The following is a 23018-nucleotide window of genomic DNA, read 5'->3' on the forward strand; positions in this document are numbered from 1 at the left end:
CATTTTTCATGTGCTACTTTCTCATATTTTGATACTGGGTCCAAAACTTTCTTTAAAATAGTTTGTGAAATTCTGGATCTTGAATTTTTAATAAGAACTGATTAAATCATGAGCATTTTTTTTTACAACTTTTCATAAATAACAGACAAACCAGTTCCTCTTTTAGATATTGGCACATGGAAACCAAGAACTTTCATAACCTTCTGTGGTCTAGCAACATTCATATACTAATTATCTTCATTATCGTAAGAATGTGAGTTCTTTTTAGTGAAAGATACTTAATACTGGTTCAACTCAGTTTTACAAAGAAATTTCTGTGCGTTTAACTGTGAAAAGTTTCTAGTTGAACTTTCAAAACACACATAGCCAACAACATAGAGCCAGTCGAGATACTGGATTGGCAGCTGTGGAGTTCTTATGTCTTTCATCAGAAAAAAAAAATTCAGCGTAATCCTGCAAGGGATGCTGTATAAGAGAAAGACTTAATTGTCTCTTTCAGCCAGCAGAGGTGCCAAGTGGTGTAATTAGTAATTTATCAACCTACTTTTTTTCCATAAAGTATTGGGTGTGGTCAGTTTTGGTTTTCTTTCTCTTTTTTTTATATCAGCATTGAGCCTTCCCCCAGCCCGCTACCATAGCGACGTGATACGATATAGCAGTTGGGAGAGGTGGTTAACAGATTCTAATTTAGCTGCCCAAACAATGTGCCCTCGCTCAGGTAGTAACTTGATGGCTGTTGTAGTTTAACCCCAGTTTGCAACTAAGCACCACCCAGCTGCTCGCTCACCCCCTCCGCCCAGTGGGATGGGGGAGAGAACTAGAAGGGTAAAAGTGAGAAAACTCATGGGTTGAGATAAAGACAGTTTAATAGGGAAAGCAAAAGCTGTGCACACAAGCAAAGCAAAACCAGGAATTCATTCACTCCTTCCCATCGGCAGGCAGATGCTCAGCCATCTCCAGGAAAGCAGGGCTCCATCACACATAATGGTGACATGGGAAGACAAACGCCATCACTCTGAACGTCCCCCCCTTCCTTCTTCTTCCCCCAGCTTTATATACTGAGCATGACTCCATATGGTATGAAATAGCCCTTTGCCCAGTTCGGATCAACTATCTTGGCTGTGTCCCCTCCCAGTTTCTTGTGCACCTGGCAGAGCATGGGAAGCTGAAAAGTCCTTGACTAGTGTAAGCATTACTTAGCAACAACTAAAACATCAGTGTGTCATCAACATTATTCTCATGCTAAATCCAAAACACAGCACTATACCAGCTACTAGGAAGAAAATTAACTCTATCCCAGCCAAAACCAGGACAATGTCTCTTTATAGTAGGCTAGAGAATGAAAATCCAGAAAAGAGATAAAAAGTTAAAAAAACCAAAACCATGGGTAAACCTGTATGAAAATACTTCACAGTGTAGAAAAATAGACATAAGTTCATCAGCTAGATAAATTGGTAATACCAGGAAAACTGATGGATATTGCAAAAACATTTTATTTATCCATTTCTGTTTAATTTTTATATCAGTGATCTGGAAGAAAATGTCAAATCACAGCTGTTAAGTTTGCTGGTGACACAGAAATTGGAGTGGTAAACTAGGGGCTAGGAGTATATAGTAACCAGGATTCATTTAGAATAATCACTTTGATGCTCTTCAGTGTGAATTTGTACCTTTGTGATCATTAGTTCAGATTTTGTGTATGTTCAGGATTAATATGTAGGAAAGGAAGTGATGAGAAATGTGAAATCATGATAGATAACTGACTTAACAGGAGTCCATGTGGTTTTCTTACCTACTATGCTAGGAGATCTCTTGAGTTTTGAAAAAAAGGAATAAAATGCCATTAATGTAATGCATGCCAGTCATTAGACCATTTCTGGAATATTTTGTCCACTTCTGTTGTCTTTGTGTCTGAATATATGTCAAATTGGAAAAGGTTGATGGTGAAGCTGCAAGATGAAATGATATGCAGTCGGGCAAATTTGCCTTCCTGTGAGACTAAAGAAAACTGTTTATTCTACCCAAGAGAAATTAGTAAGTAATTTAAATCCCAGTCTGATGGTACCTATGCAAGAAGATTTTCTGCCAATGGAAGATTCTTTACTTTGCAGATACAAAGGTATGACAAAATGCAATGAACAGATGCTGAAGCTAGGTATATTCGGAAGGGAGACAAAGTGGAATTTTTTTCAGCGATAATGATGAAAAATGTGTAGTGGATTTAAAATCTTTAAAAGAAGATAGGCTTTTTTTTTCCCCAGAAGATATCCAGGTTCATCCAGGTGTTAGAATGTTAATATAGGAAACAGATTATTATATTTTTAGAATGAAGAGAATAAGAATAGATGTTTACCTGGTCTTCAGGTGTACAATGTCAGTTAACTCCCCTTTCAGAGAGCTTAATGGATGCTTACTGTATTTGTGCAGACAGTATTACAGTTGCTCTTATTGAGTTGAGTATAAAATGTTTATACTTTCAACTGTTTACAAAGTGAACTCATTTTTTCAAAGTAAACTCTATTGCCTTCAGCTTTCACTGACATTCAGATAAAGGATCATTGATTATTATGTTTTATGACAATTATTTAATATTTTTAGATTTAATAATGTATTAATGTAATAATTTGTGCAGTCTGCTTACAGCAAACAGCGTTGAAGAAAAAACAAAGAAGTGTCTGAACAAGTATAGATGCTTCCATTAAGTAAAACATTTTCTGTTTAAAGTCTATAAATAACCAAGTTTCTTCCAATCCTTCAGACTTTTGATCAAGAAAATGTTGATTGTAATTCACTTACGGAGGCCCACATGGGGTTCAGCTTGCAACATGAAGCTGTTGATGAAAGATGTTGTCATACAGACTGCAATAATGCAATCCTGTGGTTAAAAGAGAAAGTCTTGGCTAATAGACATGCAGATTATTAAGAGGGACATAAGGCATCTAGTAGACATTTTAGTAATTACAGTCTTGATTTTTTGGAAGGAACATTACATATAAAGAAGCAGCTTGCTATACAGAGGAATTTTTTAGCATTGGACTTTATGAATCTATTACTAAAATAGCTTCTTTGAGTATTAAACAATACAAAGATGTCATCTGTCTTTTCTTAATGCATCATGCATCCTAATTTAGTTTCTAGTCCTTTGTAATATTAATTACAGTTAGAAATATTGTTGTTTTTAATGGAAATGGTGATAGCTTTGGCATGCTTTTCTGATACTTGTTCACTTTTTTTGGTTTGTTTGGGTTTTTTTTATTACCCAGGGGAATTTTACCAAAAAATCACCTAGATGACTTAGTGCTGCTGTGGAGGTAACTTTGGTGTAGTTACCAGCATTTAATTAAAGCATCTTGTTTCTTGTTGTAACTTGAACTGAAATTACCATTTCAGTAACATTCTTGGAATTACCTGTTGGGATCAAAGCAGCACCTTCTAGGTTTCTGTAATTTACATTTGATGCATTATGTTAGGGACTTCAGATTTTTCCAGCAGTAGATCTTGCTGAGCATGGTTCAAACAGAACTCAAAACATGATTTTTTACTTTCATACCAGAGTAGATATGTAGTCTGAATGAACAAATGCATATTTTCTAATTATCAAATTAAATTTTAGAGTAGATGATGAACGTTTGTAAATACAAAGATGGTCATATGCAGTAGAAAACTTGGTAGTACTTTTGTGTGCCCAGGCATTTATATACATATTTGGATACAGGGATCTACATAGGTAGGAACTGAAATCTTAGGAAATAAATCTTAGGAAGTAAATCTTAAAATTATGGCAAATTTAATGGCTAAGGGATGTTACAGTTTTAAAGTGTGTTCCAGACCAAGAAACATGCTGTTTTAATTGAAACTCCAGTTTAGAGAGAGAGAAAAAAAACCCCACATTTAATCACAAGTGCCAAGTTTTAAAGTTCTGTTATGCAAGTTTGCAAAGCAATATTACAGTTACAATTATGTAAAAGTCAGTGTCTTCCTGGATTTTAAACTGATAGCATTTTGCATGTCTTGAATTCCATGCATGTTCTGATCAAAGCTCTGTAATGACTTCACTAACACCAGTTCTCAGCCATGGGATTAGTAATCAGATTATGAATCCGTCATACAACACATTTACATTTAACTATTATTTTCTTTTTCACTGTGCAGAGAATTTGCTTCAATAAGTTTAAAACATTATTTTTATTTGCAATTATTAGTGAGAGGGCTTTTATTCAGCAGATTAGAAACTTATATTTTCGATTAAGACACTGCTGTTGGTGTCATTAGTAGTGTTTTCTGGTCATTAGTAGTGTTTTCTGGTCATTTGCCAGAATGTTGACATGAAAAAGGAAGGGGGGAAAAATAGAGGAGAACTGTTTAGGGGAAAAAAAGTTAGCACAAGACTAAAACTGTTATTCTTTTAAACATTCATTTATTTAAAAAGCAAAGGGAATTCATAGTTACGCCTAATACTATTTTAGCATGATATATTCTCTGTGTGTTTCTAATCATCATGTTCTCTTGCATCCAAAGCATTGTATTGCTGCCTCAGTCTTTTTAGGGAGTTTTAAACAGAATAATTTTGTAATAGGGTGTACTTCTAAGCACTTAGTGTCATTTCTCCTTGTCTGTCTTGAATTTGTTGCCTCTGCTTAAATAATGGAGATGAATGGAGGCTCACCCTTAACTAAATGAATTCTGATTTAAAGCCTACTGTCAACCTCTGCTTTGTACAAATTTAGTCATTTGTTCATTATACTGATTTGAGCAACTGCAGCTCTTTTAAAGTGTAAATGTACCAGAAAAACATACTATTCACAAATTTTATGCAGTATGTGGAATTGCCTAATGGTTAAGCAAATCAAGCATATGAAGCACCATGGTCTGTGTAACTTTTAGAGCAGCTGCCAATGAGTTCTATCACCTGAAAGTATTACCATCAAAGAAATAGTGTAATCCACTAAAATGCTCAAATTTGGCTTTTTTCAGTTACTTGTAATTTACTTACAGTGATGCTGTTAGGTTTTGAGAATTTTGATGCTTGAATTTTCCACTGTTACTTGTAATACCATCAGATTTTTCAAAACTTAGATAATTTTTATTCAAAAATTCTGTTGGATAACTTAAATTTAAACTCAGCTTTGTAACATTAAAAAGTTTGTCCCAGGTTAGACCAAAGATCCATCTAGCTTTTCTTAGGGCTGATATGGATGCTTCAGGAATAGTAGAAAGCAGGGCAAGCAAGCAGTCATAGTTGGCAACACTTGGTAACACTTGGTAACACTTGGCAACGCTTCTATCTCAGCTGCTTCTGGGTCACGCCACTCAGGCTTTATCAGAGAATAGAGCTAAGTTTCCCTCATCAGCTAAAAAGATAAACTTAATTGTTCAGCTGGGTAAATCCTACTTTAAAAATGTGAGAGAATGACTAATTCCAAACATAGATAATTCTAAAGAGAAACTTCTCAATCCTGATAAGTTTCTGTGGTTTTACTGTAGCTGTACAAAAAGACTGTAGGGCTAGAATGCCTAGATTTTGTTCACAGCTCTTAGACTGATTTACTCCGGGCGGTGCTAGGTAAACTGATGCGGATGGAAGTGATTAGGACTATAGTTACCATCAGCAGTAGCTTGTATCTGCTTGTATTCTGTCCTTACCTCCTTTAACTGGGGGTTACTGACCCTCAGTAACGTCTCCTGTGCATATAAATACTTATCTCACCACCTTCCAACTTAGCCATATGGGTTTTGTGGGTTGGGTCTTTTGGGGCATGGAGAGGGGTCTTACTGAAAAAAAAAAAAAGCCAACCTTGTAAACTTGAAGACTGTTAATTGCTCTTTGCTTTACCGAGATCAGTAATGGCCAGCTTGTCTGATGACATCCTTACTCACCTCTTATTATTTGCAGTTAAATTGTGGGCCTGCTATTTTCCTGCTTTCTAAGGGCTTATGTGGTCAAGTGATATACATAAAGTGCTTTCCAGTCTTCTCAAGAAGGCCTGAGAAGTGAAAGATAAAATTAATTGTAACAGTTATTTTTCATAAAAAAGAAAGAAATATTTTCTGATATTTGGCCTTTTGTAAGCAGGCTAGCAAAGAGACAGAGTGAAAATATATTTCCAGTGGGGGTGAGATTATCTGTAGAAAATTACTTGTTTAAAGTCCAGTACCTTAAATACCCAAATAAAAACTGCTCATACAAATTATTTTCTCACCTATGACTCTTGAGGCTTTTGTTATTGTTTGCTTATAGCACACATACTTCATATCATATTTTTGGAAGACTTTCAAGATGTTATATGGTATTTTAATGTACTATTAGTGACTGTTAGTGGAGAGCAATTAAGATGTCCCATCATAGACAAATGATGTACAAGCATCTTGCATCTTTCAGTAACAAGTCATGTAGTTTAAGCAAGCTCAACCAGTTTTCATTTTCCCCTCCAGATCTAGGACTTCCTCTCAGTTTGTTGTTCTGCTGGTTAAGACACATCTTTCAGATAGTTGCATCCGCTGACACATACAAGAGTTTATGTGGCCTAGAAAAAGAACTATGCAACTTGTCAGTTTATGTATACACACTCAAAGAATGAGTGAGCACTAAGCTTAATCATAATTCTTGCCCTCCCAAGTCTTCCATCCCAGTTTGAATTTATTGTGGCTGGGAATATTTTAGCAAAGTCCTTCATTACTCAGTTATTATATATGTAATAAGTAACTTTACCTAAATCCTTAACTCTGTTTTGTTGTTCCAGCAGTTCATACAGTACATGAACGTCCTAGTGCTCAGTACTGAGTCTGGTGCAGTATGCAATGAAATTTAGTAAGCCTCCTATCCTATCTTTATTGACAGCATCAACAAAGAGAGCATTGTGGATGTAGAAGGCGTTGTGAGGAAAGCACATCAGAAAATCGGAGGTTGTACTCAGCAAGATGTTGAGCTTCATGTTCAAAGGGTAAATTTTTGAGCAAATGGAGCACTGGTTAGTTGTTTGAGAGATTATCTGTCTAGGCTGTCTGTTTTTCTACATATATAAACTTTGTCAGTAAGCAGTTCCATACCAGAGATATGAACTGCTTTAAACTACAAATTTCAGTGTATCATATGTAAACATGAAACATTTCTGGTTTTAAGAGATTTGATTTTTAGAATTTCCTATTTTTATCTGCCATTTGAATTACAGTACCAAGTAAAATGAAGTATGTCACTAGAATAATTTGGCTAGGAATACTTGTAATTTTAGTTTTTGATTCTTAACTGCAGCAGATACTGTAATAAAAAGTCTGCTTCTTTTTAAATGCAAGTCAGAAGTTTCTTCTTTATCAGAAAGTTACAATCTTCCCCTAAGTACAATGGAATGGAATAAGTAACTCTCAGCAAAAGTAAAGCACTGGCTTAACAGTATGGAAGCTCTTGAAATCTAAAATTCCTGTAGCTTGTGCTGTAGGGCTGGAGGAAGTGCAACTTTGTAATTTGTTTAAATAGAAAGCGTATTTAAACCTTTATGTAATATCCTTTCCTTTTAAAGGTTTTCAACCAAACTGTGTGCCTACAATACAGCTGAAACACAGTCACCTCAAGAGTAGAGTACAGTATAGTTATAGCAGTAAGGTAAATTTTACCTAACAGCATTGGGGAAAATCTGCAGATTTTGAAGAAACATGTTTTAATATATGTGCAGATTATCATATGCTTGATTTTTGTGAAAGAATATAAAATGCACTCACCTCTGACTAGACTGTAAGGCAAGGCAAGGTGTTTTTCATTCTCTGATTGTATTTTAGGTATCTCATAAATCTTCAATCTGAAATGGCTCTTTCAGATATAATCAGATGATAAGTAAAATAATACATTAACAATGAGAAGAACAGGATGATCTTGCTGGAATCAGAACCTAAAACTCTGTGAAATCTAGTAGTTTCAGACCTGGCATTCATGCCAATAGGCTTGTCCCTCAGGCAGTGTGTACTTCCTCAACTCAATGCTTCCCGGAAGAAAAAAAAGATATATTTAATCTTTCAAAAGGAAAATAAGAACTAAACACTTCCAGTATTGTCATGAGAATGCACCCATATATCTCAAGTATTTGAATAAAATCACAGTCTTACAGCTAACAGCCTATGCAAACACTGTTTCAAGTCTATGCCAGAAATAACCTTTTGTAAATCACACCTCCTTTTGAGCTGAGTCTCATGCTATTTCTGTTCCTGTCTCAATTTCAGATCTATGTGATCAGTTTAGCTGAACCCCGACTGCCCTTACAGCTGGATGATGCTGTTCGGCCAGAAGTGGAAGGAGAAGAGGTGAAAACTTTGCATCCTCAAATACTTATTATTGTCTTTGTAATTGAACAAAAGCATGGAAGCCAGGCAACTTCCTTAATGCAGTGATTTTGGGGGTTTGTTAGGCTTGCATTTTACTTACTTCCTTTATGTTATCCAGAACTGTGTTAGAAATCTCTATAGCTTTGATGTCTGCTGAACAGCAGTAGAAGGTCAAAAACAGAGGGTTTGCAGTTTTGCTTGCATGTCTTCTGGATCCTCATAGTTGAGTTCTGCTTGTGATCTATGGGAGAAGTTACACCTTAAGCTTTGCTATGCTGCCTATTTGCTGTATGTTCTTTCTAGAATGATCTAGAAATTCTACTGAACTTAGAAGTAGCCCTTGGCTCTCATCCAAAGGATGTTTTTGTTGATTTTGTTTTGTCGGGGGGGGGGGGGGGGGTTTGGAGGTATATGTATTCATTATGTATTTTTGCACAACTGTTTAGGATGGAAGAGCTACTGTAAACCAAGATACAAGACTGGACAACAGAGTCATTGATCTGAGGGTAAGGAACGTGCTGTGTTGCATGCTTGCCTGCAAGTGTTTGTTCTTCACATTTCTAATCCATGAAGCAATAAAAGTCATGGATTTGATGGAAGTATATTGTTGGCCAGAAGAAAACTAAGCAACATGTTTTTCTATTCGTGAGTGGCGTTGTGAAAACACAGGATTTTTTCATCCTAAATGTTCACTTTTCCTGACATTAATCAAAAAACATCTATTAGTAGTTTAAAGGTGAACATTTAGGATTTGGCATGTGGCCGTGTACATCTGGGTTTTTTTATTCACAAAGTCAAAGGTGACTGAATAGGGACAATTTAGAGACAACACTTCTTCTCAAATATAGTCTTTGATACCCAAAAACTGTAGTAAGAGCTCAGTTTTGAAGTATAAGATGGAAGTTTTGAATTTAACGTGTAATTGAGGTGCTCTAATGCACATCTCGTAAGTGAAGTTGTACCAGGCCATGATACCAATCTCATTCTCTTTGTTTCTTCCACAGCATTAATATCTTTTTATCTTTTCCTTCCCCCCCCCAACACCTTTCTTCATCCAGGTCATAGAGACACAGCCTTCTATGAATTCATATACCTCCCAAATATTTATTCTTTCTGATCAGCAGCAAAAAACTATCCACTAAATCACTTACAGCACTTTTCTTCTTTTTTTAATGAAACAGCAGCTAATGCTAAGCGTGTAAGTAACTAACTTCATATTGACATGAGGCTTTCGGGCCTTTTCCCATATTGGGCTCTCCACAATAAAATTTTAATTAACTTTTCATTGAATGAAGAGCGTGCTTAGCTCATTTTTAGGGTGTATCTAGTACTGCCTTCAAAGTTCTGATAATGGCAGTTTCTCAGTAAATCAATCTATGGACCTGGGAAATAAAACAAAAAAGTCATTTATTGAAAAATATGGAAAAGTTCTGGCACTGAGATGCTGAAAGCATTTGAACATCTGATTCCTTATTTCAGCAACTAAAACTACTTGTGCAAATTGTTTTACTTGGACCAAGGTTAATTGCTTTTTACTAGATCTTATGTATAATACTGAGCAACTTCAATTTGTGATTACTTTTCAGGATACTCAGTAACTCATTATATTGGTTTCTTTATCTGTGTCTTAAATTAAGCCTTTGAAAAGAATTCTATACTAATGGTTGAAAGTGAAAATCATTTAAAGGATCGACGGCTTATGGTAGTGGTAAGGCAGTGTACTAAATTGAAGGGAGAACTCTGGGATGCTCAAAGTGCAAGTTTTACTTGAACTTCTGGCAATGAAGAAAAATACTCAACATCACTCCAGAGAAACTTAAGAAAATCCACTGAATTAATGAAATACCTGTATAATAAACTGAATAGAGCCATGAACCCCAAACAGAACAGAGAAGCAATACAAAACAAAATAACACTTAAAAATACTAGCTGAAAATAATGGCATGAAAGTATCCTTGGCTGTAATTCGGTTGAGGGCATCTGCAGAGTAAAACCTAAGAAGGTATATAGTAGTGGAAAAAGAAGGAAGACTGTAATGCCAGAAGAAACACCAGAGATGGAACAGAAAGGGGTGGGCTAAAATTATTGTGTCCCTGTATGCATTCAGTAGTCCAGCAGGACTCCCAATACTTCTTGTATATCTCCTCCAGTATAGTAATGGAACATTAGTTGTCAGTATTCTGCCTGGAGGGTACAGCTGGTGAGCTAAGTGGGTGCTGCTATAACCTTTTCGAACTTATATGTCCCAACCATTGTCGGTACACCATTTATTCAGCAATGTTTGGCACCTTGTTTTGAGGTCTGAACCTTAACTCCGCCTTCTACAGAAGCTATTCTTCTCCTTAGCTCCAACAGCTGCCGCAGTGTGCTGCTAAACAGCTATTCCATGCTAAGAGGAAAAGCATGGAAAATTCCATGCTAAAGAGGAATTCAGGCTAACTTTTTATGAAATTCATGGAAGGATGAAGTGTCAAATCTCAGTACTTCAGTGCCTTAATGTCTCGTCCTCTGCATGCACCCATGGCTGGATGTAACCTGGCCACATCTTTCCCTTGATTAGGCTTAGGTATCTATCTTGCCTTCCTCCTATGTACGGGAAAAGTTTGTGTCTCTTCTGTTGTACATTTCATTATTTGTTTCAGATTATTAAAAGCAGATTATTTTGGAACAGTAGGCTCATGCCTATTCATAAGTTTGCTTTGTTTGTTCTTCAGGAGCTCTGCTTGTGCAAAAGAAGATTTTAAATAATTATGTGTTACTTTGACCTGTTTTTTTAAAAGGAGAACTGAATAAGCAGAAAAGGTATTTAATGGAGAAAGGGGAAATCCCAGTGGGAATATATGCACTTACGTATATGTGCACATCCTAAGCACTGTATGCAGTGGAATCACAAGAGCAGGGACAGTTTGTCCTTCAAAATAACTAAAAAAAAAAAAAAGAAAAACCCAAAAAGTAGTAATGAATTTTCAGCGATTTGGTTACATATACTGTAGCTGTAGTACAAATGGGACTTCAGAGAGCCCGTAGTGTTTCAAATGCACTGCGTAAGTAGGCACGTTCTAAGGAGGATTAGAAGACATGATGTGTTGAAAGCTCAGAGAGGTATCTGAAACCATTGTTAGGCACTGCTCTCCCATATCTCTTCTTTCTAGGAAAATGAAATTGTGGGCAGCAGGGAAGAAATGTTAACAGAATAGAATTAACAGAATTCTAATAGAGATGCTGTGATGATCTGTCCCTGCTACAAGTGTGGGAGGAAGTCCAACCACAGATATATGTACCATCTAGTTCTGGTTTCCTCAGTGCCCCAGTTTTTTAAGGAACGAGGAGGTCATCAAACATCAAAAAGAGAGATACTATTTTTTGGAGAAAGAGTTAACAAACTAAATGCATCGATCTTGACTAGACTCAGACTAAAAAAAGTCCTTAGTATGGAATTAAAATTATTTTTGTCCATTTAAATACAGTCTTTAAAGTAGTTAAGTAGTTTAACTAATTTTAAGCAGTGATTAACCAATAAGTTCACTGGGTAGGGCCAAATCGTGATAAAGTGGAGCTGAGTGAAACTCAGTTATTGCATGAATGAAAGGGACTGGATTTCCAAAAATAGCATCACTCCATCCAGCTATGATGTATACCAAGGAGAGTTTGATTATGATGCAATAGAAGGAGTGTGATTAATAATAAGGAAATTACATTAGTGGAGATGCCATATGCAAAGTATTCTGCAAAGATTGCAAGGCTTCCATTCTTGTGTACATGTGAAAATAGGCTGAATAGTGCACTGTATTTTTAACAGTCTTGCATTCTGGTTGCTGACAAAGATCTTCCAGAGGTGTCTGGTAGTTTTTCTGAGGTTAGGGATGGGAAGTACTTAAATGCCAGCTATTGCTGTAGTTGTTATTCTGATGTTTGGAGGGAAAATGGTGATTATTTAGGGTGGAGGCGTTTTAAAAATCCTTTCCAAGGAGTGATGACTGAGGAAGAATGAATCTGTTCCTCATGGGTTAACTTGTAAAATACAGATCACGTACTTGAGGAGTAGAAAAATTGGGGTATAGAGACAAGAGAGCTGGTAAGAAGAAGGAAGAGTCCTTGTATAGACCAGATTTTCTTTCACATAACCACAGGTAACTGTGAGGAAACCGCTGTTGACCTAAGTATCTATTTTTCATGATAGCTTAATGAAAGTCAAAACAGTTGATTCTAGAGATGTTTGATTTGCTGTTCCTTTATTGGAACAATTAAAAAAGGCAAATTGGTGCACTGATCGTGTTTTTAAATCTTTACTTTTCTGCTGTTCTGAAGTTTAACTGAAGTATTCAGTGATTTGTAGACTTTCCATGTCTCTAAAAACACCTACAGAAACCATGTTTCATGAAGATCTGTGGTAGATGAAAAACAATGAAGAAAAGACAACAAGTGAAACACTGATTTTTGGGTTTTGCTTCTTAGTATGTCTTCCTCTGAAGAAAAGATCAATTCAGGTTCATCAAGTTTTAACAATGGACCTGACTGATGTCCTTGTTCTGGCTTATTTTTGATGTCCAGCAGGGTTTTTATCTTAACAGTATCTGTCCAAATTTGACTTGCATTATATGCATTTTGCAGTCCTGATGCTATAATTGTGTCTGCTAATGCACAGCTCATTGAGACCAAAGCATAGTCTTTTTAGGGTCAATATTATCCTGTTTAAACTGCTCAGGGTAGAGCATAAACATTAAACTGTAGCTCTAGTAGTTTATGGATGTCAGACTATGTTATATGATAATCCAACTGTATGCTGATCTTAATGCAGTTTTTTTCAAAATACTTGATTACTTCAAGCTTGATTTCATTGTGTTGAATTCAATTTACTCATTGCAAAAGCTGTGTTTTTCCTGACTGAATTCAAGCTGTAATGAACAAGCAGATGTACAGTTTATTTTATTGTGGTAGTGATTTGGTGGTGAAGACATAACACAGTCCCAGTCATTTAGACAACAAACCTCATGTTCGTATCTTCTTCTTGTACTATAAGTAATATTGAAATTTGAATAAAAGCTGACTTCAGTCACTTTGGGGTTAAAAAACTGTTATTTAACGTAAATCCTACTTCCTAGCAAGAACTTCATTGCTCATATATATAGTAGAGGAATTGCAAAATTATTTACATTATTTAAAATAACGTATATTACTTAAAATAATATAGATTGCATTATTTTCCCTTTGTATTTAGCCTACTTTATGTATTTAGTTATTGTTCATGGTGGAAGATAGGTAGTTACAGCAGGTGAACAGAAAAGCAAAACTGAGGTGAGAATGGAACAAATTCTACAGCTGATTTGAGAGTAAAAAGAAAACTTCACAACTCTGCATGTCTGTGCCTCAGTCGCACATCTTTGAGATATGATCACGAAAGGTGTTAACTGCCCTCAATTCTATTGAAACACATTTGTTGGTCTCTGGCAACTTCCGTGGCTATGATTATTCTAATACTGCAGCTTATGCTGAATAAAACATGATAATTGTTTTTATAATCTTGCTTTATAGTGTTAAAATACACTCTGTTCTATTATTAATATTTTCCTTTGTGGCCTTTAAATAATAAACACACAGGTGAAATTAGAGTGAGGTTATGAGCGAAACTCATATTTCAGCATTGTTAGCTAAACATTTTTTCTGCTGTCTGTAACAAAGGTGATTATTAAAAATAATGAGTTTTCCTGTAACATCAACTCTGCAGACCAAGTTAAAACATTAACACTGTTAACTGCAACAGTATTTAAGTGGCATCAGTTTGTTTCTGATTCTGCTTAACTCTTGAAGGAGTATTTACTGTCTTTGCCATAGTCTCAGATAAGATAGTTTGCCAATATATATGTGGAAGAGTTCATATTAGAGTAAACACTACAGGAAAAGAATGCCATGGCAAAGTCTTTTTTAAGGCAAAGGTAAAAATCAATGCATTTTGACAGCTGTCTCTGTCTTTAGTTTGCTGTGTTGTACCTAAGTGTGGTAGTTCAGATGGTAACTGTGTTACCTACCATTGTACCAAACATGGTAAAATACATACCAGCATCTCAGTTAAAGACAGGACAACAGCTTGAATTATTTTCTTCAGATAAATTCACTCTCTTTTTGTCCTAAACATTATACCAGTGCAAAGGATGTAATTAAATCTGAAAAGTTTTGCTCCATGTGTAGACACAGAATAATCTTTAAAATCTTTGGAAAGTTGTAGTGGCACATGAAACTTTTGAGGTCATCCATTTGACTCCACTGCATGTTGACAGTTGCAGTTCTTTAGGTGCTTATCTCAAATGTCTTGTTGGCCTGTTTAATTCTTACAAGGAGACTGCAATATCACAAATTCTCAACAGTTATCCTTGTTGGTAGTCTCTGAATGAATGGGCACTGAAACTCAGCCACCTTTGGTAGAAAGAAGAGTGGTCTTGTCAGATCTAATTTGAGGTATGGAGAATTGCTGCTTGTTCTTTTCTTGGTCTGTAGTTAAATAAAAGCTTCAGCATCCAGATCTGTGAATTTGGCTGTTTTCATAAATACTGTTAAATTTTAAGTATAATTTATCATTATAGATGGGATTAGGAAGACAGTCTTTGCTCTGCATCCTCACTAAAGCCTGGAGGAGTTACTATCTGATGAACTATTGTTAGTAGAGATCTGTGTTAGTTATTGACTGGCTGTGTTTCTGTGCACACTTTCAGGCGTCAGACCAAGTAATTGATTTCAGATTGGGTTTAGCAGCCATTTTTCTTTTTCGTAGGACTGTATGACTTAGGACTGCATTCTTACCTGGTCTGGCACAAACTGTTGGTTCATCAGAAGGGTACAGGAGGCATTGTTACTATCCCACTTCAAATACATGTTACACATTTTGTCTCTCAGCATTTTTAGAAATTTGTCTAGTTTATCAAAAACTGTATTGGTAAAGCCAAATGTGACTGTTTAAGTTGTCATCTCTTGGAAAATGTCTTTCAGCTTCTAAGTAGGAGATCGCTAAGAAAAAAGAAAAGAAAATATCCCTTTGAATCATCCCGGTGCTTTGATGTAACACTGTCAAATTATGCCCAGAACTCAGGCTAAGTCTTAGCATATGTCTGATTCTGGGAGACCCATGTAAAAAAGGTGAAAAAGTTTGAGGGTACTTTTGTGACTCTTGCTCAAAACCTCATTTCCTTCATTTTGAAAGTAGCGGGAGTAGCGGCTGTGGTTAATGCTATCAGGCAGTGAGAGCTGCTAGCTATTATTTACTAGTCTCAACCACTTACACTCCTGAGGTATTTTATTGGTCAGCTAAAATTGCAAATAACTCCAGATTACTACAGATCTGCAGTATTATTAAAGTTTTCTCTCTTGGTTTTTCAGTGAAGTGGTATCTTTATCTTGCAGAGATGATGGATGTAGCTTTATTTCAATGTATCTACTGACTGACTGTCTAAATTTGGGTGCTTGTATAATTTGTTTTGGTTGGGGGTTTTTTGTTTTGTGGTTTGGTAGGAGTCATGTGAAAAAGCCCACAAGGCTGCTCTTACCCTAACTGAAAAGTTGGGTACCTTTCAGAAAGGAGAAGTAAACAGTGCTATGACGCAGATTGTCGTAAAGAACCGTTCTCTTAGTTGTTTGCAAGAATTCGTTAGGTTTTATATACGCTTCTAGGTTGCTAACTGTCAGGTCTTAAACACTGCAAGCCCAAAATCAGATATGGGTTCAGTGTTGACGTAGTGCAGTGTTTTCAGCATTCAGTAGGGGTTTTTTTTTTTCTTCGTGCTAAAGCCCAAGAGTGTTACAAGAACACTTAGTGTAGGTATTTGCTAACCAGATAAGTAGCTTAACTGTGTCACGTACATAAACAAAAAGATGATCATCAATTCAGCTAAATCTACTTTTGTTTTCAGCTAAATGTACTTTCAGAGTAAATTTTGAAAAGACAGAAGAATGGCAGTTCATATGATCACCTGTTATGTGGACTGTTTTAAATGCTGGGAGTTTAGACCGTGGTTTTGGGATGTTTTTGTGGCAGTGTTGTACCTGGTTACATGTGGCTGTGTTTTTACGTGAAAAACATTGGTTTTGGTAGCCTTTAATAGACACAAACATTTCTACCTTATGTAAGTTATTGAGGGCTTTGCTTTTATCATGCACTGTATATTACTGCAGCTGTTCTAGTTCAGTGTGCTGAAAGCTTTTTAATAGGTTGAATGTTTTTATTCAATTTCTTACTATAAAACCTTTATTTCCAGAAGCACATCTCATAAATCAGTGATTCTTTAAATGTTGAATTGACCATAGTGCCTCCTTTATAACTGAATATGTCATATATTGAAATGAGGAATTTTGTTTCCTTTGCTGTTTCTTTTTGTGTAATAAACAATGACCGATTTGCACTTTTCTCTGTTTAGGCAAATACAATAATCAAGTGTTCCTAAGAGAAGAGAATTGTCCTTCCAGCTGTGCAGAAAAAGTAACAGAATCAGGAAAAACTAACTTAGGATTCTTTATTTTATCTTCTTCTTATAGACCTCCACTAGTCAGGCAATCTTCTGCCTTCAGTCTGGTATTTGTCAGCTTTTCCGAGAAACTCTTATTCACAAGGGATTTGTGGAAATTCAGACTCCCAAAATAATTTCAGGTATTGTATATGTGATCCAGCAGCTGCAGGTCTGCTTCTTTTACAGTTGCTCAGCGAGTAACTTTTTATTTAAAAAGGATAAAATTCTATTTTTAATTTAGGTGCAACATAGCAAACTTCTTCTAGCAGGTATCAAAGTTGTTCTTTACTTTTCTCCTAACTTTGGATGTTAAAAGAATGACAAGACAAATATTATATATACCTCTTTTATGTACTCTGCAGTGCATTTAAAGTTTTAATTTGGTTAAATACAGATGTCTGATCATACGCATTGTTCTTCAAATCAGTCTTCTCAATTATGAGCACTGTCAGTTCCATTGCCAGTATCAAAAAAACCACCACTCTAATTTAGATTAAAAGCAGCTTCCATCATAAAGAAGTTACAACAAACATATCATGGTATAAAAGATGATGTATATACCAAAAAAATCGTATATACAAGATGTCACTTCTTTAGGAAGGAGCATATGGCTGAATAGAAGGTGGTAGATCATTTTTCTAAGTGTGGCATAACAGCTTCAGCCCAACTAAAAGTCTGGAAATGCAGATTCTGCTTCTGGTTCTGTTGTTGATCTGCTGTATTGTTTTCAAAAGTCAAATTACTTGATTTACTGATGGATGTTTTTCTCCATCTTATTGGTGTTCTTTGAGGTTTTGTTGATGTCGCTAAGACATATGGCATGGAAAATGCTACTGTAGGGCAGAATATTTGTATTATTCTCATTGTATGTGCATTCATTATATGCATACATTTTGCCTACTGAATTTTATACTTCCATATTTATATTTTTGAAGACAGCTCTTGAATGAGATTTAAAAAGGGCTTTTTAACAAAATACATGTAAGCAACTACTCTTTCAGCATGGAAAGTATCATTGAACTATAAGATTAGATAACTTTTTTCCCTACAGAGACAGTTGAAACAGCATGAGTACTAAAGACTCCCAAGTAGTTTATTTACGTAGGACCTCTGAGGAAGTGTGCTGTTCTTACTGTGCAGTGTACCATTGAAAGCAAGCAAGCAAGCATCCTATTGTTTGAATGAGATCATATTTTGTAAAAATAACTAAGTTAAGTCAATGCAATCCTTACTAAACTTCAAATTTAAATATCATAGCTGTTTTAAGATTTGAGATTTTAAAAGTTACCTGTATTCAAAAATGACTGTAAATATTCACTGAAACCATTTCAGTGGGAGTAGTGATAATGAAAGAAAAGAAACATTAATCTTAGTGGAATGGTTAGTAATAATAATAATTAGTACTTTACCTAGAGTTATCTTAACATTAGAACTTTCAAAGATTATTAACTAATCTTTCACTCTGGCATGCTTTTTTTAGCAAGTTAGGCACCTATAATTCTCATATTGCACACTGGGAAATGGAAAGGTAATGTGACTCAGCTGATAGTTTTGGTAGGCAGTTTGCAGTAAGGGATTCAAATGTATGTGTTCTTGGTTCCTATTCTCTCAAGGTAACCTTCTACGAAAACTGCCTCAAACTGAGAAAAAGCTTTATACTTTTGCAGATGTCCTCTGGTAAATCTAGTTTTGGCTCTGAGAGATATTTATACCTTCAGTTAGAGAGGATGGTCCTGGCAAAACAGGATATGCACTTTCATCTCTGCCTCTGCAGTTAACCCCTGGAAGCCTACGTCACTGCTAAAGATTGGTTTCCACAGAAATGTTGGGCTGCAAGTAGGTGCGGTGGTACAAGCATGCATTCTCTGCTGTTCTCACTCTAAGGTGAAGGACAGCTGGGAATGGTAACATTTTAAACTACCCCAACTAAATTTGCAGATTTGCAAGACAATGTGTGGCAGTCCTGAGATGCAAAACTTCCCTTAGCATTAATGGATGCAAATATATCTTTTTCCTCTAATATGCTGTGAAGAAAAATCTCCTTCTGATCTCTAAATGTAAGATCAATAGGCTATCGTTCTACCTCTGATTTACTTATTACATTTTTATTTTAATAATTACTACAAGCATTTGCTTTTCAGCTGCCAGTGAAGGAGGAGCCAATGTGTTTACTGTATCATACTTCAAAAGCAGTGCCTACCTGGCTCAGTCCCCACAGCTGTACAAGCAGATGTGTATATGTGCTGACTTTGAAAAGGTTTTTTGCATTGGGCCAGGTAAGAAAAGCATTCGTTTATCCAAAGTCTGAAGGGTGCAGTGATGGCTTTTAGCAGTTGTGGTACAAATAGGATAACACGCACACTGAAAGCTTTGGATGGTTTCACTTACCAAACACAAATTTCAGTTGGGGTGACTAATGGGAGTAAAGTTGACAGAGAAGTTGCTGGGACAAAACTAAAATGCTGAAGTAAGGGTGGAGTACTCTTCTCCAGTCCCTGCTGTTCTGCGAGGAGAAAGAATAGGGTTGTATTGGAAATTGATAATATGATGAAGATAGTGAAACACAGAACACCACCGTGATTACTGAAGCCATAGTTTCCTATTAACCATGCCTAGTAGTTGCCTTTAGTTGCCCAGTAGTAAGCAGTTAAAATAGGCAAGCTAGGTTTTATGTACTTCACATTGCATATTAACATGTACTTATCCCTTGCTCTTGTATATGTGCCAAACAACTTTATTTAGAAAATGCATACTTTTAACTGGGCTGTCAGTAAATAATAAAAAATTAATCATTTCCAGTCTCATGCTCTCTCTTTCTCAAAAGCTGATAGGATATGGCCTCTTCAAGTGGTAATACAGCATCTTTTTCTAAGACCTTAAAGACAGGCTTAAAGATACATAAGCTGGAAATGCTGGAAAACAAATCAGTAACAGCTTATAAAATAAAAAAAAGATGCAAGTAATTCAGAAGATCTTAAATTTCTTGTTTATTACTAAGAAATAAGTCATGGTTTATAGGAAGACATATTTGTATTAGACTCATGTATCTACGGGAAAAAAAACCCAGAACACACACACGTGCACAAGTCCATTTCCTCTGAAAAAGGCAGTTTTCAAGTCTGAAAGTTCTTGTGTGCCTGAAAGCTTATCTGTTTTTTCCACTTCTGTCTGTTGGTCTAACAAGAGATACTGCCTCTCTACAACTCTTGTCTGTCTTGTATCCTTTGAGCACCACAGCTACAATAATGCTGTCACTGTTGGTATAAATGATGCTCTGAGACAGATAGTTTTCTTTTTGTTTTTCAGTCAGAATTGTCATGTCTAAAGACAGCATTGTCTGCCTGATCCAAATGCTGATGTGATTGATTGTCAGTGTTATTTTTCAAAATGGAATGATAATTTCAGGTCAGTTAGAATTTCTGTTGTTTATTTTTACAGTATTTAGAGCTGAGGACTCCAATACGCACAGACACCTGACTGAGTTTGTTGGTCTGGATATTGAAATGGCTTTTAACTATCACTATCATGAAGTGGTAGATGAGATTGCAGATACCTTGGTGCAGATATTCAAGGGACTTCAGGAAAGGTAATGAGAGCATTTTCCATTTCATAAGCAACTTCGTTTGTTTGAGATCTCTTGCACTGTGGTATGAAATGGGTGAGCATTTTATCCTCAGCTTGTCAGATACTAATTATTAATCTGATTTACAGCAGAAGTTCAAAACAAACATTTTTGCTTTGTTCTTAACTATTTCTTTGTGCCTGACTTTTAAAGTTCACTCAAGCCATAGGCCAGTAAACTGTCTATTTTTAGCCCAAGTTGCATCTCCTAGAGTATGCTAGCTTGCACTAAGAAAACTTGTTTACTGTTGAATGGACTTCCTAACAGAAATGATCCATCATTAATTTAAAACCTTTTTTTTGTGCCACTATAGGTAGACTGATTGTTCTATTTTGAAATTAAACAATATTTACTGTCTCAGAAAGTTTTTCTGAATCAAATTTATTGTAACAGCCTGCATCTCTGCCATGAAAGCAGCAAAGATTATTTTCCATTATTCACAGTCTAACTCATTAAAAAGCCAGGCCAGAAGTTTAGGAAGTGGTTTTCATTTTCTTACAAATTAGACTATCTTGCCAGCAGAAATGCAAATCTTTTCATCTGTCTAGAAGGAAATTTCTCTTTTATATTTGAAATAGGATATTACTCAAGTCAAAGAAGAACCCAGGTAAATATTACAAATCAAAGGCATGATTTCTCAATGTCTTTACTGTGAAAATTTGACCTAGTCAATTATTTCTTACAAAACGAATAAAACAGAAGTAATAGTAAAATATTAACATGTATATCATTGAAGTAGATGCATTAACTTACATGAAACATTTCATTAGGATTGTACAGAATTTCTCCAGAAGTGGCTTTAAAACAGTTTTTTATGTTGCAAGAGGGACCTCTTGTGGCAAAATTGTATTGCCATTGCAAAATCATTATTAGATGCAAGAAGAGTACATTTCTTGATTGTTTTGTATTTTGCTTCTGTTCTTGTTTCCTCGTATATAGATTCCAAACTGAAATTCAGACAGTGAACAAACAGTTCCCATGTGAGCCATTTAAGTTTTTGGAGCCAACTCTGAGGCTGGAATACCGTGAAGCTGTGGCCATGCTTAGAGAGGCTGGTGTTGAGATGGGTGATGAAGAAGATCTGAGGTACTTTGGCAGTACACAAATGTGTCAGTGTCTTGTGAAAGTGGTAGTAAAGTGTCAGTTTTGTACTGTGCAACTGACAGCCCTCAAGAAGGAACCACAAGCTTTTAGAGGAATAAACAGTACTCATATCCAGATCTCTTGACAAATAAATGAATGGATATGAAAATAGTCCTTTTTTTTACCATAGACTATACATACAAACTCTGAAATCCAAAAGAAAATAACTTAAAACATAAAGTGAGAGTAACTTGAACCTTCTAAGGATAAAAGATGCATTTGTTTTTCTGACAATTGCAGTCCTTCATGTGAATTGTCACATGTCTTTGAACAGGATTAAACAAAAAGATTCTTCAGTCTTAAGTTCTTTCTTTTCAGTAACACCATCCCATTTCTTCTTTCCACCTCTCAGGAAAATGGTTAAGTGATTGTGATTGCATTCCCATTGATTGACTGAAAGATGTGTTTAATTAACTGATTATATATAAACTTTTCTAAAGACACTTAATAAATTAAAACATTTCTGTTCTTTCCCATAATATATCCAGTACCATTAGGATAATGTGGGATTTTACAGTTAAACGATCTGTGCATCAAAAAAGTTTCAATCATAAGAGTTTGATAGAGCATAATAATTTCCTCAGCAACTGCTTTACGGTGTTTCTTACTCACTGTGCCTAAGAAGAAATGGCTGCACAAGGTATATGCCAATAGGAAATAGAGCACACACTTCTTCAGTAATCAGAATATGGTGATTAGGAAGTAGTTATATTAAGAGCAAGAATATCTTTAGATATCAGTTAATTTAAGGGATTTCTAGGACCAATACAAAATATTTAGGAACAGAAATAAATATACTTTATTCTTGAAATTTCTCTCTGCGCAATCCAAAACATTCAGAAACAAGTACTAGATTTTCTAAAGAGCGGGGTGCAGCAGATCTGTAGCTTGAAGTCTTTTTAGCTTTATGAAGTATATAATCAGTACAAGCTTGAATCACTTAATTTTAATGGTGATAATCTTTTTCAGCACACCTAATGAAAAGCTCCTGGGACGTCTGGTAAAGGAAAAGGTAATAATTATTTTAGAATAAATAAATTTGTCATTGAATCTGAAACCTGATGTCATGGTGTCATTGGGTTAAGTATAAATGCCTACTTCATGTAAAACAACTTTTTACACGCTGATTGAGAATACAGTATCTCAGAACATGCAGAAATTGTGAAGAGTTTGTGATTAGCATAAGCATTTTTTGATTGTCTGACTGCATTCCCATTTTGCTGCTGCTTATTTAGTCTACTGACAGTTTTGTCTTTATCATTAATAAGCTGTTTCAAACCATTTTCAATCTTTTATATTTATTTCTATCACCTGTTATACTGAGTACACCAAACAGGATAGTATGTTCCAAAACCAGTTCTTACAATAATTAAAAAAAACAAACAAACAAACCAGATTATAACTAAATCTGTAGGAGAAGATGAGATCTTTGGCAAAAAAATAAACACTTA

The 23018-nt window shown here is 35.5% G+C and overlaps 1 protein-coding gene across 1 annotated transcript in view; it reads left to right on the plus strand.

The window, feature by feature from the left end:
• The window catches only part of DARS1 (aspartyl-tRNA synthetase 1), a 42486-nt gene that overhangs the window by 15427 nt on the left and 4041 nt on the right, over positions 1-23018 (plus strand). Inside the window, exons 5-12 of the mRNA XM_072874713.1 lie at positions 6839-6941; positions 8209-8289; positions 8757-8816; positions 16831-16942; positions 18944-19078; positions 20241-20388; positions 21364-21510; positions 22537-22579. Coding sequence (XP_072730814.1) covers positions 6839-6941; positions 8209-8289; positions 8757-8816; positions 16831-16942; positions 18944-19078; positions 20241-20388; positions 21364-21510; positions 22537-22579 — 829 coding nt within the window. The remainder of the gene's footprint in view (positions 1-6838; positions 6942-8208; positions 8290-8756; positions 8817-16830; positions 16943-18943; positions 19079-20240; positions 20389-21363; positions 21511-22536; positions 22580-23018) is intronic.

The sequence above is a fragment of the Ciconia boyciana genome, chromosome 10 (assembly GCF_034638445.1).
Source record: "Ciconia boyciana chromosome 10, ASM3463844v1, whole genome shotgun sequence".
Lineage (NCBI taxonomy): Eukaryota > Metazoa > Chordata > Aves > Ciconiiformes > Ciconiidae > Ciconia > Ciconia boyciana.